General features: G+C 39.1%; 1 protein-coding gene and 1 pseudogene across 13 annotated transcripts in view; one reads left to right on the top strand and one right to left on the bottom strand.

Annotated features, from left to right (window-relative positions):
• DYNC1I2 (dynein cytoplasmic 1 intermediate chain 2) overlaps positions 1 to 4,804 on the bottom strand; it is a 55,591-nt gene extending 50,787 nt beyond the window's left edge. For 5 of the 13 annotated variants that reach the window (XM_074399480.1, XM_074399477.1, XM_074399481.1 and 2 more), the window contains exons 1-2: positions 4,644 to 4,803; positions 1,977 to 2,094 (exon numbers count right to left, since the gene is read on the bottom strand). In XM_074399480.1, the coding sequence (XP_074255581.1) occupies positions 1,977 to 2,084 (108 nt within the window). In that variant the 5' untranslated portion in view covers positions 2,085 to 2,094; positions 4,644 to 4,803. Of the gene's footprint in view, positions 1 to 1,976; positions 2,095 to 2,424; positions 2,556 to 4,397; positions 4,541 to 4,643 lie in introns of those variants that run through there. The other 8 variants (XM_039469871.2, XM_010352147.3, XM_074399478.1 and 5 more) reach the window with 4 other exon arrangements.
• Positions 4,805 to 7,796: 2,992 nt separating this feature from the next.
• LOC101048905 (actin-related protein 2/3 complex subunit 3 pseudogene) lies at positions 7,797 to 8,498 on the top strand (annotated as a pseudogene).
• Positions 8,499 to 12,197: the final 3,699 nt, after the last annotated feature.

Here is a 12,197-nt window from a genome sequence, read left to right on the forward strand (position 1 = left end):
GATTGGGTTTTGTAAAATTAAACTCACTTTCACATGGCACAAAACATTTTGTTATGAAAATTTTCTCAGCTTTTATCTCAGGCATTCATAGTTTTAGCATAATCTTCTAGTTAAATTTGATAAACTAGATCATCCAAGACATCGCAAGTAAAATGTAAGCTTTCCAGGGAAAAGTTTTTTTACATAAATCTCAAATTCCTATGTCACCTAGACAACTATTACTCATACACCGTCTGGAGTGAATTTTGTTAGCCATAATATTCTATGCCATTTTGACTTATAAGTCATAAGGAAATTTAATCAAAATAACAAAACAGGTTGTAATAGCAAGCTGATGCTTCACTGTTGATAATATTAATAGACTCACAGTTTAATACCATTGTGTTATCTCTTGTAACATTTTTATAAACTTCAGTTTTTTCCCCATTGGTCTGTGTGACTCGACAGTTTTATAAACTTTAAATTAGTTATCAATCATGCAATAGATACCCCTTAGAAGCCACTTTTGCCACTTATGACCATCCTTAGAAAATAAAAATGAAACTTGCTCTCAGCATGGAAGTGTTTAGGGCTATAAATATTATTTTGGAATAGCTCTGCCAAATGGAATCATGCGTCTATCAGTGAGCTTTTAATCTAATAGCTAATGTAAAGCTCCAACCCTCTTATAATGTTTCACAGAAAGGTTCAGAATAAACTGCAAATTCTTCAATTACAGGCCTTTACAGCATCACAGTAATGCTGTGCATAAACTGTACCTTCAACTTTTCTACTACTTATTTTTCTCTTAGTCCCCAAGAGATTTCTGGCAGCCTTGGCTATTATTTAGGCTACCACATATAAAAACTTGGTCCTAAAGACACACAGGAAAAACTGTCTTACACTGGTTATTTAAAGCACATCTATAGTAAAAGTATGCTGATATGTCTACAGAGTTTCCGTAGGGATAAATGTATATTTCAGTGCAGGAATGTTCAGCTCAGGGTCAATGTACATTTGCTGTATATAATGTGATGCATATTTTTGATACAAAAAAATCAGAAGTACCTGGACCACATTTATGGTACCATCAAACCTACTAGTTGGTAAAAATATTCTAATGACTGACTCATAAGAAGTAAGAACAAATCCCTTAAGTCAATTAAATCATCTATTTCGTATATTTGCCATTATTATTTATTCTGACAAATTAGAAGTTCAGACTAGCAAAATATTCAGGTAAATTTAAAGTCCAAACTAAGTTATGATATATATATGCCATATTTATGAGCTATTATAATATAGATGTCTTGGTTGAGTGTGCTGGCTTGCGCCTGTAATCCCAACACTTTGGGAGGCTGAGGCAGGGGGAGTGTTTGAGCCCAGGAGTTCAAGACCAGCCTGGGTAAGATGGCAAAACCCTGTCTCTACAAAAAATACAAAATTCGCCTGGCATAGTGGCATGTGCCTGTAGTCCCAGCTACTCCAGAGGCTGACGGGGAAGAATCACCTGAGTCAGGGGAGGTTGAGGCTGCATGGAGTTGTGATCATACCACTGCACTCTAGTCTGACACAGTGAGACCTTGTCTCAAAAAAAAAAAAAAACCCAAAAATCAAAATACAATCCAGATGTGCCTTACTTTATAATAAATATATTCCTAGACTAAATATGTAAATTGAACTTTTATAAATCAAATTGTAGAAACGCACCAATCTATATGAAATTCTATTGTTTTTAAAAATATTTTATCAGTTTTGTCATTTTCACATATCTTGCTTCTTTAAAATAAGATTCACTTATAGTGCTATGTCTGCAGTCAGTACTGCTAAATTTTTAACTATCCTGAAATTATTAGGTTGGTGCAAAAGTAATCGCAGTTTTTGATATTACTTTTAAGCACCATTACTTTTGCACCAACCTCTATGTAAATATATATGTGAAATAAACCCTATTACTTTATGTTGTTTATTTAAAAAAAAAAAAAAATCAAACATACTTCTTTCTTTTTCCTTTCTTCTTCTTTTCTTTTCTTTTCCTCTCTGATTTGGGCCAGTCGCTGCTTCTTACGTTCCAACTCAGCCTTTAATTCACTTTTGTCTGACATGTTTGTGACCCTAGAAACATACAATCATTGAAAGTAATCATTACATTAGTAAAAGCAGCACAGTTGAAAAAACTAGTGTTTCAAGAAAAGAACTGTTCCAAAAGGCCACATAGTTCAATGCTATCTAAAAAGAGCACAAAACCTTACTTTTAAAATAATGGGGCCAGGTGCAGTAGCTTACTTTGGGAGGCTAAGATGGGAGGACTGCTTGAGGCCATGAGTTTGAGACCAGCCTGGACAACATAGTGAGACCCCCCCCCTACCCATCTCTACAAAAAAAAAAAAAAAAAAGAAAGAAAGAAAGAAAAATAAAAAATTAGGTGGGCACGGTGGCACATGCCTTTTGCCTGTAGCTTCAATTACTTGGAGGATTGCTGGAACCCAAAAAGTCAACGCTGCAGTGAACCGTGATCATGCCACTGCACTCCAACTTGGGCAACAGAGCGTCTCTAAAAAATAAACTTTTAAAAACTAAAATAAAGAAAGCATACATATTATTACTAAGACTTGAAAAATGTATAAACAAATGTATATAATAAATATTACCTAGAGCTGAGCATAGAAGCTAGCCCGTCCTAATCACTTTAATTTCGCATGCACAAACTGAACACAACGTCTCAAAATCTTTAACGACAAGGGTACCCGAGATAAAGGTCAAAACCAGGTCTTAAAACAGAGGACATGGTTTGGCATTTAGAAGCTCTTCAGCTATATGACGCAGATCAAAACTATTGCCAATTTTATTGTATTCATAGAAACTTGATAAAAAAACAATAGGAGGTCAAACTGAAAATTCCTGTATGTTCTAAAAGTGCTGTAGTAATACTAAAGACAAGCAAAACACAGACATTACCATCATTACCTATCAAATCAACTTTGTATCTCTCCACAATAACACTTTACATATACCTCTGATGGCACTTTAGTACAATTATTTGTGGACATACCTGAGATGTTCCCTATTAGATTACAATGTAGTTGAAATCTGGGACTGTCTTTTAGTGATTTTTGCTGCCTTCACAACACCCAACAGAATGACTTTAACATTACAATTGACACTGGGTACTGTATAATGCATAAGGTAAACAGAATTACAAACAGAGCTTCAAAAACAATTGTATAAACACTACTTAAGCTTCACTTTTAGGAAGAAGTAATAAATTAGACTTTTTTGTTATTATTATTTTTTTTTTTTCAAGTAGCCTAGCAGCTGAGTATAAGGCCAGAGCCAGGAACTGGTTGCCTTCTCCACATTACTGACTTATTGCCCAATGATCAATCTCTTTCAATGTCTCTGTACAAGTGAAGTATTAAATGTTTCGGAGAAAGAAAACTAGGCGAATAACCTCTGAAAAACTGTATTTAGGGGGAATCTCTTAAAAAGCATAATAGTTAAATCTGAATAAAGGTAAGTTACTCAAGAGGAGAAATTCACCTACGAACAAATGCATAAAGCAAATTTCAGCTAGTAGCTGGGCGAATTGGCAATTTTTAAGCATACAAAAACGATGAAAAGTTGACATGGCAGACAAAATATACACACAACATCTTCCAAGATTTGTTTGAACAAACTAAAAAAAAGCAACAAAAAAGTGTTTCTTACTCCACCCTTTCTACACCTCTAAACAGCTCCATACAAACGGCTAGTGAAGAGAACTTCTATACGTAACTGTATGCTACGCTAGGCACATTATTTTTTGTTCAGCGTCAACTGTAAAATAGATATACTAATACTAATTGATACTAAAATAAGCGCATTTTAGTTAAAACCCAAAAACGAAGTCTGACCAGCTGAATTCTAGCTGACCAATCCTCTTATCCTCATAAAGGCCAGAGCCTTCTTCCATGACTGACATGTTCACATTCCTGTAACTCCAGAGAAGAAAGTCTCCAGAGTTTTGTGCTACAACCTCCGTGTTCGGGGACTTTCCAACACACAAAAGGTGAGGGGAAACACTATTAAGGCAAGTGAAAAACGCCTTTATTTGTCAAATAGGGCAAGGCGAAAAGGAATCACTTTCTCCCCTGGGGTCATGGCCAGGAGGGCGCGGTCCAGGTCAGGGCGTCCAGGAGAGGAAGCCGGTGGGCACCGGACAAGCCTCAAAGCTCCCCAGGCCGCCTCTGGAGGGTCGAGAAGGGAAGGGAGTGGACTCCTCTCGCCGGGCCGCCCTGAGTCACCGCACCCAGGTCTCCCCGCCTTTCCGCCCCAAAGCCGGGCCGGGCGGGGCTGTCAGCAGGAACTGCCAAGCCGCCCTTCGAGTTGCGACGTGGAACACAGGCAGGGAGGCCTTGAGGGAAGAACAGTCAACCCACCTGTCAGGTGGCTGGAGGGGGAAGAGTCCGCCCGCCTGTAACCTCCCGGTAACGTCCCTCGCCTAAGCCCCCAACACCAACAGTCGCCACCACCAGCTCCGCGACTCTCTAAAGCACACAAAGAGGGTTGGGCGGCGGCTGCTACGGCGAGAGCTTAGGGACAAATACTGTCACCAGAACGAGGTCGCTCTCAGAAATAAAAGGTGGGGTCCTGCTATGACGAACTATAGCCCCTCCGTGACTTACCTGACTTAAAGCAGAAGCCAGTAGATAAAACAAGGAACCCAGACAGCTCAGGGTCCTGAACTGTTTCTGCTCTGGCAGAAACTGGGAAACTACGCCTAATATCCCTGGGCCAGGAACGCAACTACCACCCTCGCCCTGCAAACTGACACGACCAGGAAGAACTACAAGCCCCGGCACCCTGCGTACAGCGAGCAGTGCATTCTGGGAATTGTGGTTGCGGGGCGTCGCAAGGTGTGCTGGAACATGTAGTCTGTCCCAGCCTTTCGGTTTCCCACTCCAAGGCATCCCTCCGTAGAGATTAGGAGGAGAAGCTTCTCTTTAATATATTCTGTCTGTTGATCCGTGCTCACGGTTTAGTATGTGTTATAGTGTAAGATCTTGGCCCAACATTGGCAGAATTTTAAGAAGGGCTATTTTCCAGTAGTGAACCTATGAATTACACTAATGCACATTTGGTGAAGACCTGAAGTAGACTTTTTAGAAAGCATATATATATATATATATATATATATATATGTATGTATGTAAATACATATGTAAGTTTTAGGGGAAAAATGCCTTATAGAGGCTTTATGAGGCATCTTAGGCAAAATCTAAATAAAAATATGTTAATTGACATAGCGAATAATTCTTTAGTATCCATTGCAGTGTAGTAGTAGCATTTTGGTTTTCTCTCAAAGAATTTTAGGAAAGAAAGTATTTTAAACCCTCAAAAAGTATATTAAACCCTCAAACCAAGCTAGAATGTTTTCCACAGATTTTTAATATACAAAGAAAACAAAAGTTACTGGAACAGGAACAGCAATGCATGCTTTGATACACGTTTTTAAAGTTTAAACAATTTAAAGCATTATTTGGCAGCAGTTAAAACTAAAACCAACGCAATATCTTTCCTATGTTCTAGAAAACTGACTGTTTTATGTTTGATATAATGAATTCCAAGTTTCCCTTCAAAGTATCAATATGTCAAGATGTTCAGTTCTTTGTCCTCCAGTTTAAAGTTTAACTTCCTTGTAGTTTCAGTAAACAACTTTTTCCACTAGTTCTAATCAGAAGTTCACAGCTTTTCCCCCAGTTCCCTACTCCATCCTGACTCATCCCGGTCAGCTGCTCTGGTCACCTGCTCCAGTCACCTGCTTTGATTGATATAGGTCACCTGTTCTGACCTGTCCTATAACCATCCTTCCCACAAAACTACCCACCAGCCACTCTGGCTCCTACCCCTTGCTCCCTTTAAAATAACCAATTGGAATTAGACTAGACTGTGCAATCTAATCCTAGCCAATAGGGAAATGACACAGCAGTAGAGGCTACTTCCATCAGGAATAAAAACTCCTTCCCCTCCCTTGTCCTGGTTCCATCTGTGAGCGGCACCCTTCTATAGGAGTAAATTGCTTTGCTGAGGAAACTTATATTCCAGTCTACTTCTTTTGTGGCACTGGAAATTTACATTCTACGAGTTCTAGATATTGCCCAAGTCTAGGATTAACCTTTATGATTCATATTCCAAGTCCTTAGGCTTGTGGTCTTTTTCTTATCTTTCTCTGCCTTATCTATGGTCTTTTGTATAGAAAAAAATATTCTAAAATGAATCTGAGAAAGAAAATTCTTGGCTTTCCACAGTTTTTCCCAATAACCTAACATTCAAAGAGCTTTATAACTACGTTATTTTCTTACTTCTTACCTAATATTTAGTTTTAATTTATTAATTTGAATAGAATTATTATTGATTGTCTACCGTGTGCCTAGAATGGTGCTGGGTATTGTATTAAGAGCAAAAATGGGCCAGGTGTAATGTAATCATGCCTGTAATCCCAGCACTTTGGGAGGCCGAGGTGGGCAGATGACTTGACCAGTGTGGACAACATGGTGAAACCCCATCTCTACAAAAATAGAAAAATTAACCAGGTGCATGGCATGTGGCTGTAGTCCCAGCTACTCACAAGGCTGAGGCAGGAGGATGGGTTGCACCCAGGAAGCAGAGGTTACAGTGAGCCAAAATCGCACCACTGCATCTCAGCCTGGGAGACAGAGCAAGACCCTGCTCCCCATCCCCCCCAAAAAGAAACAGAACTAAAACGCACATCCTTCTTCTCAAGGGAGAAAGACAGGATACTCACTCAACTAAGTATGGATGGTTCCTGACTGATGATGGTTTAACTTAAGATTTTTTTTTTTCTCATTCCAATGGACTTATTAGAGTAAAATGCATTTTCAGCATATACTTTTGACTTAAGATAGGTTTATCAGGACATAACCGAAGGAGCATCCGTGTAATGATGGGATTAGATAAGGAAGTCATAGAAACACCTGGAAAAACTTTTCAGGAAACTTTTGGAAGGAGGTGATTCTAGAGTGAAGTCTTTGATTCTCAAAGGTTAAGTAGAAGAAGTTAGCCAAGCAGAGAAGATGCAGTTAAGATGTCTTGGGAAGAGAAAAGAATATGGCCAAAGGACAGAAGTGTGAGAGCATAGAATGCCAATTCACAACAGCCATAGGCTAAGACAGGAACTGGGGAATGAAGCCATAAGCAGGGGCAAAGTCACAAACCCCAGTTTAAATTCAGTCCTACAGATGATGTGAATCCACGAGATTTTCAGTGGGAGCATGGTGTGATAAGGTTTGCACTTTAGATAGCTGACCTTTCAAAGTAGTCTGAAGAAAGGCTACTATGCTGATTATTTTCTTTTTCTTTCTCTTTTTTTAAGAAAGAGAAAGGAGAAGAGAGAACAGAAGTCTTGCTATATTGCCCTGGCTGGAAATCAATCTAAAAATAAGTATTAAAAACCTCTTTTATGCTGATAATTGTGCTTAACAGCAGAGACAGGAAGGAATAAGGGAAGAAAATAACAAAGAAACAGCCAACCAGTACTTCATTTAAGTCTGTGAAATGCTATGCAAATGCTGAAGAGTGATTTACTTCCAATTATGTGGTCACTTTCAAAATAGGTGTAATATGATACTGAGAAAAATGTATGTTCTGTGGACCTGGGGTGACCAGAATTCTATAAATATTCACTGAGTTTACTTGTTCCAGGTCTGAGTTCAAATCATAGATGTCCCTGTTAATTTTCTATCTCGTTGATCTGTCGAATATTAACAATGTGGTGTCAAAGTCTCCCGCTATTGGATCCTGCTCCTCTGGGTTGAAACCCGGATGCTGCCAAGACGCCGGCTTACCACTCTTCTCTCATGGATCCTGACACCAAACTCATTGGAAACATGGCACTGTTACCTATCAGAAGTCAATTCAAAGGACCTGCCCCCAGAGAGACGAAAGATACAGATATTGTGGATGAAGCCATCTATTACTTCAAGGCCAATGTCTTCTTCAAGAACTATGAAATTAAGAATGAAGCTGATGAGACCTTGATATATATAACTCTCTACATTTCTGAGTGTCTGAAGAAACTCCAAAAGTGCAATTCCAAAAGCCAAGAAGTGATGAGAGCCTATTTACAACAGCTAAGGCAAGAGACTGGACTGAGACTTTGTGAGAGAGTTTTCGACTCTCAGAATGATAAACCCAGCAATTGGTGGACTTGCTTTGTGAAGAGACAGTTCATGAACAAGAGTCTTTCAGGACCTGGACAGTGAAGGGAGCTTGGGCAGCCACCATCTCCAGAGCCCTGGGCAGCATTTTCCAGCAAGACACACACAATCTTTTGTCTTTATTTCATAAAGTTTTATACAGAAGAGAGAAGAGCATGTCTTTACTTGAAAAACTCTTGATCAAGAATTTGGGTAGGAGAAAAGAAAGTGTGTTATCAAGGGTGATTTGAAATTTTCTGCAGTATTAAGCTGGCGCTTGATAAAAATAAGTAATAATAAATAAATTTCTAACATTAAAAAAAAGTCTCCTGCTATTGTTGTGTGGGTGTCTAAGTCTCTTTATAAGTCATTAAGAACTTGTCTTATGTATCTGGGTGTTCCTATACTGGGTGCATATGTATTTATGATCATTGACACCTGTTGTTGCATTGATCCTTTTACCATTATGTAATGTCCTTCTTTGTTTCTTTTAGTCTTTGTTACTATTAAAGTCTATTTTGTCAGAGATGAAAATGACAATTCCTGTTTTCTTTTTTTTTGCTTTCCATTTGATTGGTAAGTCTTCCACCAACCCTTTGTTTTGAGTCTGTGTGTCCTTGCTTATGAGATGGATCTGGATACAGCGAACCAATGGGTTTTGACTTTATTCAGGTACACCTATCAAACGTAAATTAGGTCTTTTCACATAGTCCTGTATTTCTTGGAGACTTTGCTCATTCCTTTTTATTCTTTCTTCTCTAATCTTGTCTTCCTGTTTAATTTCATTAAGTTGGTCTTCGACCTCTGATATCCTTTCATCTGCTTGATCAATTTGACTGTTAAAACCTGTGCATACTTCACAGCGTTCTCGTATTGTGTGCTTCAGTTCCATTAATTCACTTATATTCCTCTCTAGATTGTCTATTCTCATTAGGATTTCGTCAAACCTTTTTTCAACGTTCTTAGTTTCTTTACATTGGTCTAGACCATGTTCTTTTAACTCACAGAAGTTTCTTATTATCCACATTCTGAAGCCTAAATCTGTTAATGGAACGCACTCGTTCTCCATCAGGCCTTGTTCCCTTGTTAATGAGAAACTGTGATCCACTGTAGAGGGAGCGGCATTCTGATTTTGGGTATTTTCAGCCTTTTTACGCTGATTTCTTCCCATCATTGTAAGTTTATCCACCTGTCATCTTTGTAATTACCAACTTTCAAATTAGGTCTCTGAGTGGACGTCCAACTTGTTGATTCCCAGCGCCAGAATCTGAGCAACCCACTGTGCTGGCCAAAACAGCGGCATTAAGATTTGTGGTGCTTTTATGCCCGGGAATCTCCGGTCTGGCTTCCTTCTTGAATCCCTTTTTCAGTCAGCTGAATAGGCAACTCTGCCTTCCCGGAGCTCCAAACGTCGACCAAAAGGGGACCCAGTCCCGTTTACTCTGCAAGAACCACCACGCCGGCCACTAGAGTCCCGCTGGCGACCTGTGGGGCTCCTGCGCTGGGAATCTCCTGGTCTGTGAGCAACAAAAATTCATCTCAAAGTGTGGTGTCCTCTTGTTCTCTGCGCTTTCACTGGGAGCTACAATCCTGAGCTGCTAGTAATCAACCATTTTGGATCTCTCTCTGCTGATTATTTTCTCTTTGTCCTCCCAGATTCATTTCCTGCCGTTCTCTGCTAAGCTCTATGCCTCTCAGGGTTGACCTCAGTTTCTTTAAGCACTGCCTTGTGGTTGGACATAAGGAAGGCCAAGGCAAGGATATCAGAAGGTGGGTAGAAAGTGAAATTGGGGCATCTCTTCCTTGCTCCTTCCTTCTTTGGGTGTCACATGTCCAGCCATGGCTTCATTCCTTCATGACTACAGTACTTGCCAGATGGCTGTTTCTCCATGATTCTACTTTTCCCTGGGTTCTCTGGTGATTTTATGTTCTTCTTTTATCTCTTGGACACCTCCTAGCTACAGTAGCTAGGCTCTGACTGTCTCATCATCTCTTGCTTGTTCCCTTACTACTGCTCACTCCTCTGTAATGGTCCTTTCATTAAAGTATTTTGAACTATCTTGTGAATTCTGTTTCTTGTTGAGACCCTTACTGATATAGCTTACCTAGAGGGATGAGAGGTGGAGAAAAGAAGGTAGAGACTGGAAGCAGGGCATGCAACTGGAAGACTTTTGGTAGAGTCAGAAACTATAAATGCATGAACTAATGCATTATCAATGAGAATTAAGAAAAGTAGATGGATTGAAGAAATGTTAAGATTATGTGAGACTTCTACAGCAATAAAGCAGACTAGATACCCCAGTTGACCTTCCCACTGAAAACCACTAAATATACAGGCTGAATAATACAGCTTTTGGGTGGGTACAGTGGCTCATGCCTGTAATCCCAGCAGTTTGGGAGGCCAAGGTGGGAGGATCACTTGAGCCCAGGAGTTCAAGACCAGCCTGGGCAAGATGGCAAAACCCCATCTCTATAAAATATATTAAAATTAACTGGATATGATTACACTTGCCTATAGACCCAGCGACTTGGGAGGCTGAGTGTGGGAGGATTGCTTGAACCCAGGAATTTGAGGCTGCAGTGAGCTATAATCACACCATTGCACTCCAGACTGGGTGATAGAGTGCGATCCTGTTGCTTAAATAAATAAAATTTTAAAAACAGTTTTAAAATGTAAAATATGTAACTAAACAAACTCCCACGTTTTTGTTGTTTCATTTTTAACATTTAAAAAAAAAATCCTATTATCAGCACTGATCAGAAAGACTATATCCGCCAGGCACAGTGGCTCACACCTGTAATCCCAGCACTTTGGGAGGCCGAGGTGAGTGGACCACGAGGTCAAGAGATCGAGACCATCCTGGTCAACATGGTAAAACCCCGTCTCTACTAAAAATACCAAAACAAATTAGCTGGGCATGGTGGCACCTGCCTGTAATCCCAACTACTCAGGAGGCTGAGGCAGAAGAATTGCCTGAACCCAGGAGGCAGAGGTTGCGGTGAGCCGAGATTGCGCCATTGCACTCCAGCCTGGGTAACAAGAGCGAAACTTCATCTCAAAAAAAAAAAAAGAAATAAAAGAAAAGAAAGAAAGACTGTGTCCTGGACATTACATAGTTCAAATCACTGTGTCTTCAACTTTTTAAGTTGGAAGGGCTGAGGAGGAATCCTAATCAGCATTAGTGCTACAGGGTGTTTTTAAAGAAGAGGATTTGCATTTTAAAACTGGTTTGTAGGAGAGGGTAGAAATATATATAGTAGCATTTGTTGAACAAATTCATATCTGGATTTACACTTGAATTCAATATGCCAATGTTTGCAAAATTTTAATAAAATTAATACATTGACACAATGCAGGATTTCATTTACATAGAATGCAAAAGCAGGTAAAACTACTGAAATGTCAGAATAGTGGCTATTGAGGTATAAGGGTATTGATTGGCAATAGGAAGGTTTTTGCAGTGCTGGGAATGTTTCATATCTTCATCTGGTAGGGTTACACACATTTATATATCCGTAAAACATTCATTGATCTCTACCCTTAACATGGGTCTTCTTTATTGCATGTATGTCATATTCAGTAAAAAAGTTAAGAAAAAATGAGCTATTAAACTACGGCACTTAAACAAACATACAAAACATCAAAAAGATGTAGCAGACATCAAATTGGAAGAGGAAGGAATTTGAAAGGGTTAAAAATGTATTCTGCTACCCAGCAATTCAGTCATCTCAAAATATTTCAGAATCTTGAGTAAGTCCCAAGTAATCAGCTACAGCATTTATAGCCATTTATTGACAACCTTGTTATATACTCTCACATCATACAAGGTTTTAAATAAAATTGTGTTGTTAAAAGAAAGTTGTGACCCCACAGCAATGGATGAAGCTTTCTACTAATTATACTTTTAGTGTGCTTCTGTAAATGTCACTTGATTGGTTTATAACTAATCAAGTTATAGTTAAATGAAATGTATAAAATTTAATACATACATTCTTGTGACCTTCTTACCATGCAAAAAACAT

The sequence above is a fragment of the Saimiri boliviensis genome, chromosome 5 (genome assembly GCF_048565385.1).
Source record: "Saimiri boliviensis isolate mSaiBol1 chromosome 5, mSaiBol1.pri, whole genome shotgun sequence".
NCBI classification, from domain to species: Eukaryota; Metazoa; Chordata; class Mammalia; order Primates; family Cebidae; genus Saimiri; species Saimiri boliviensis.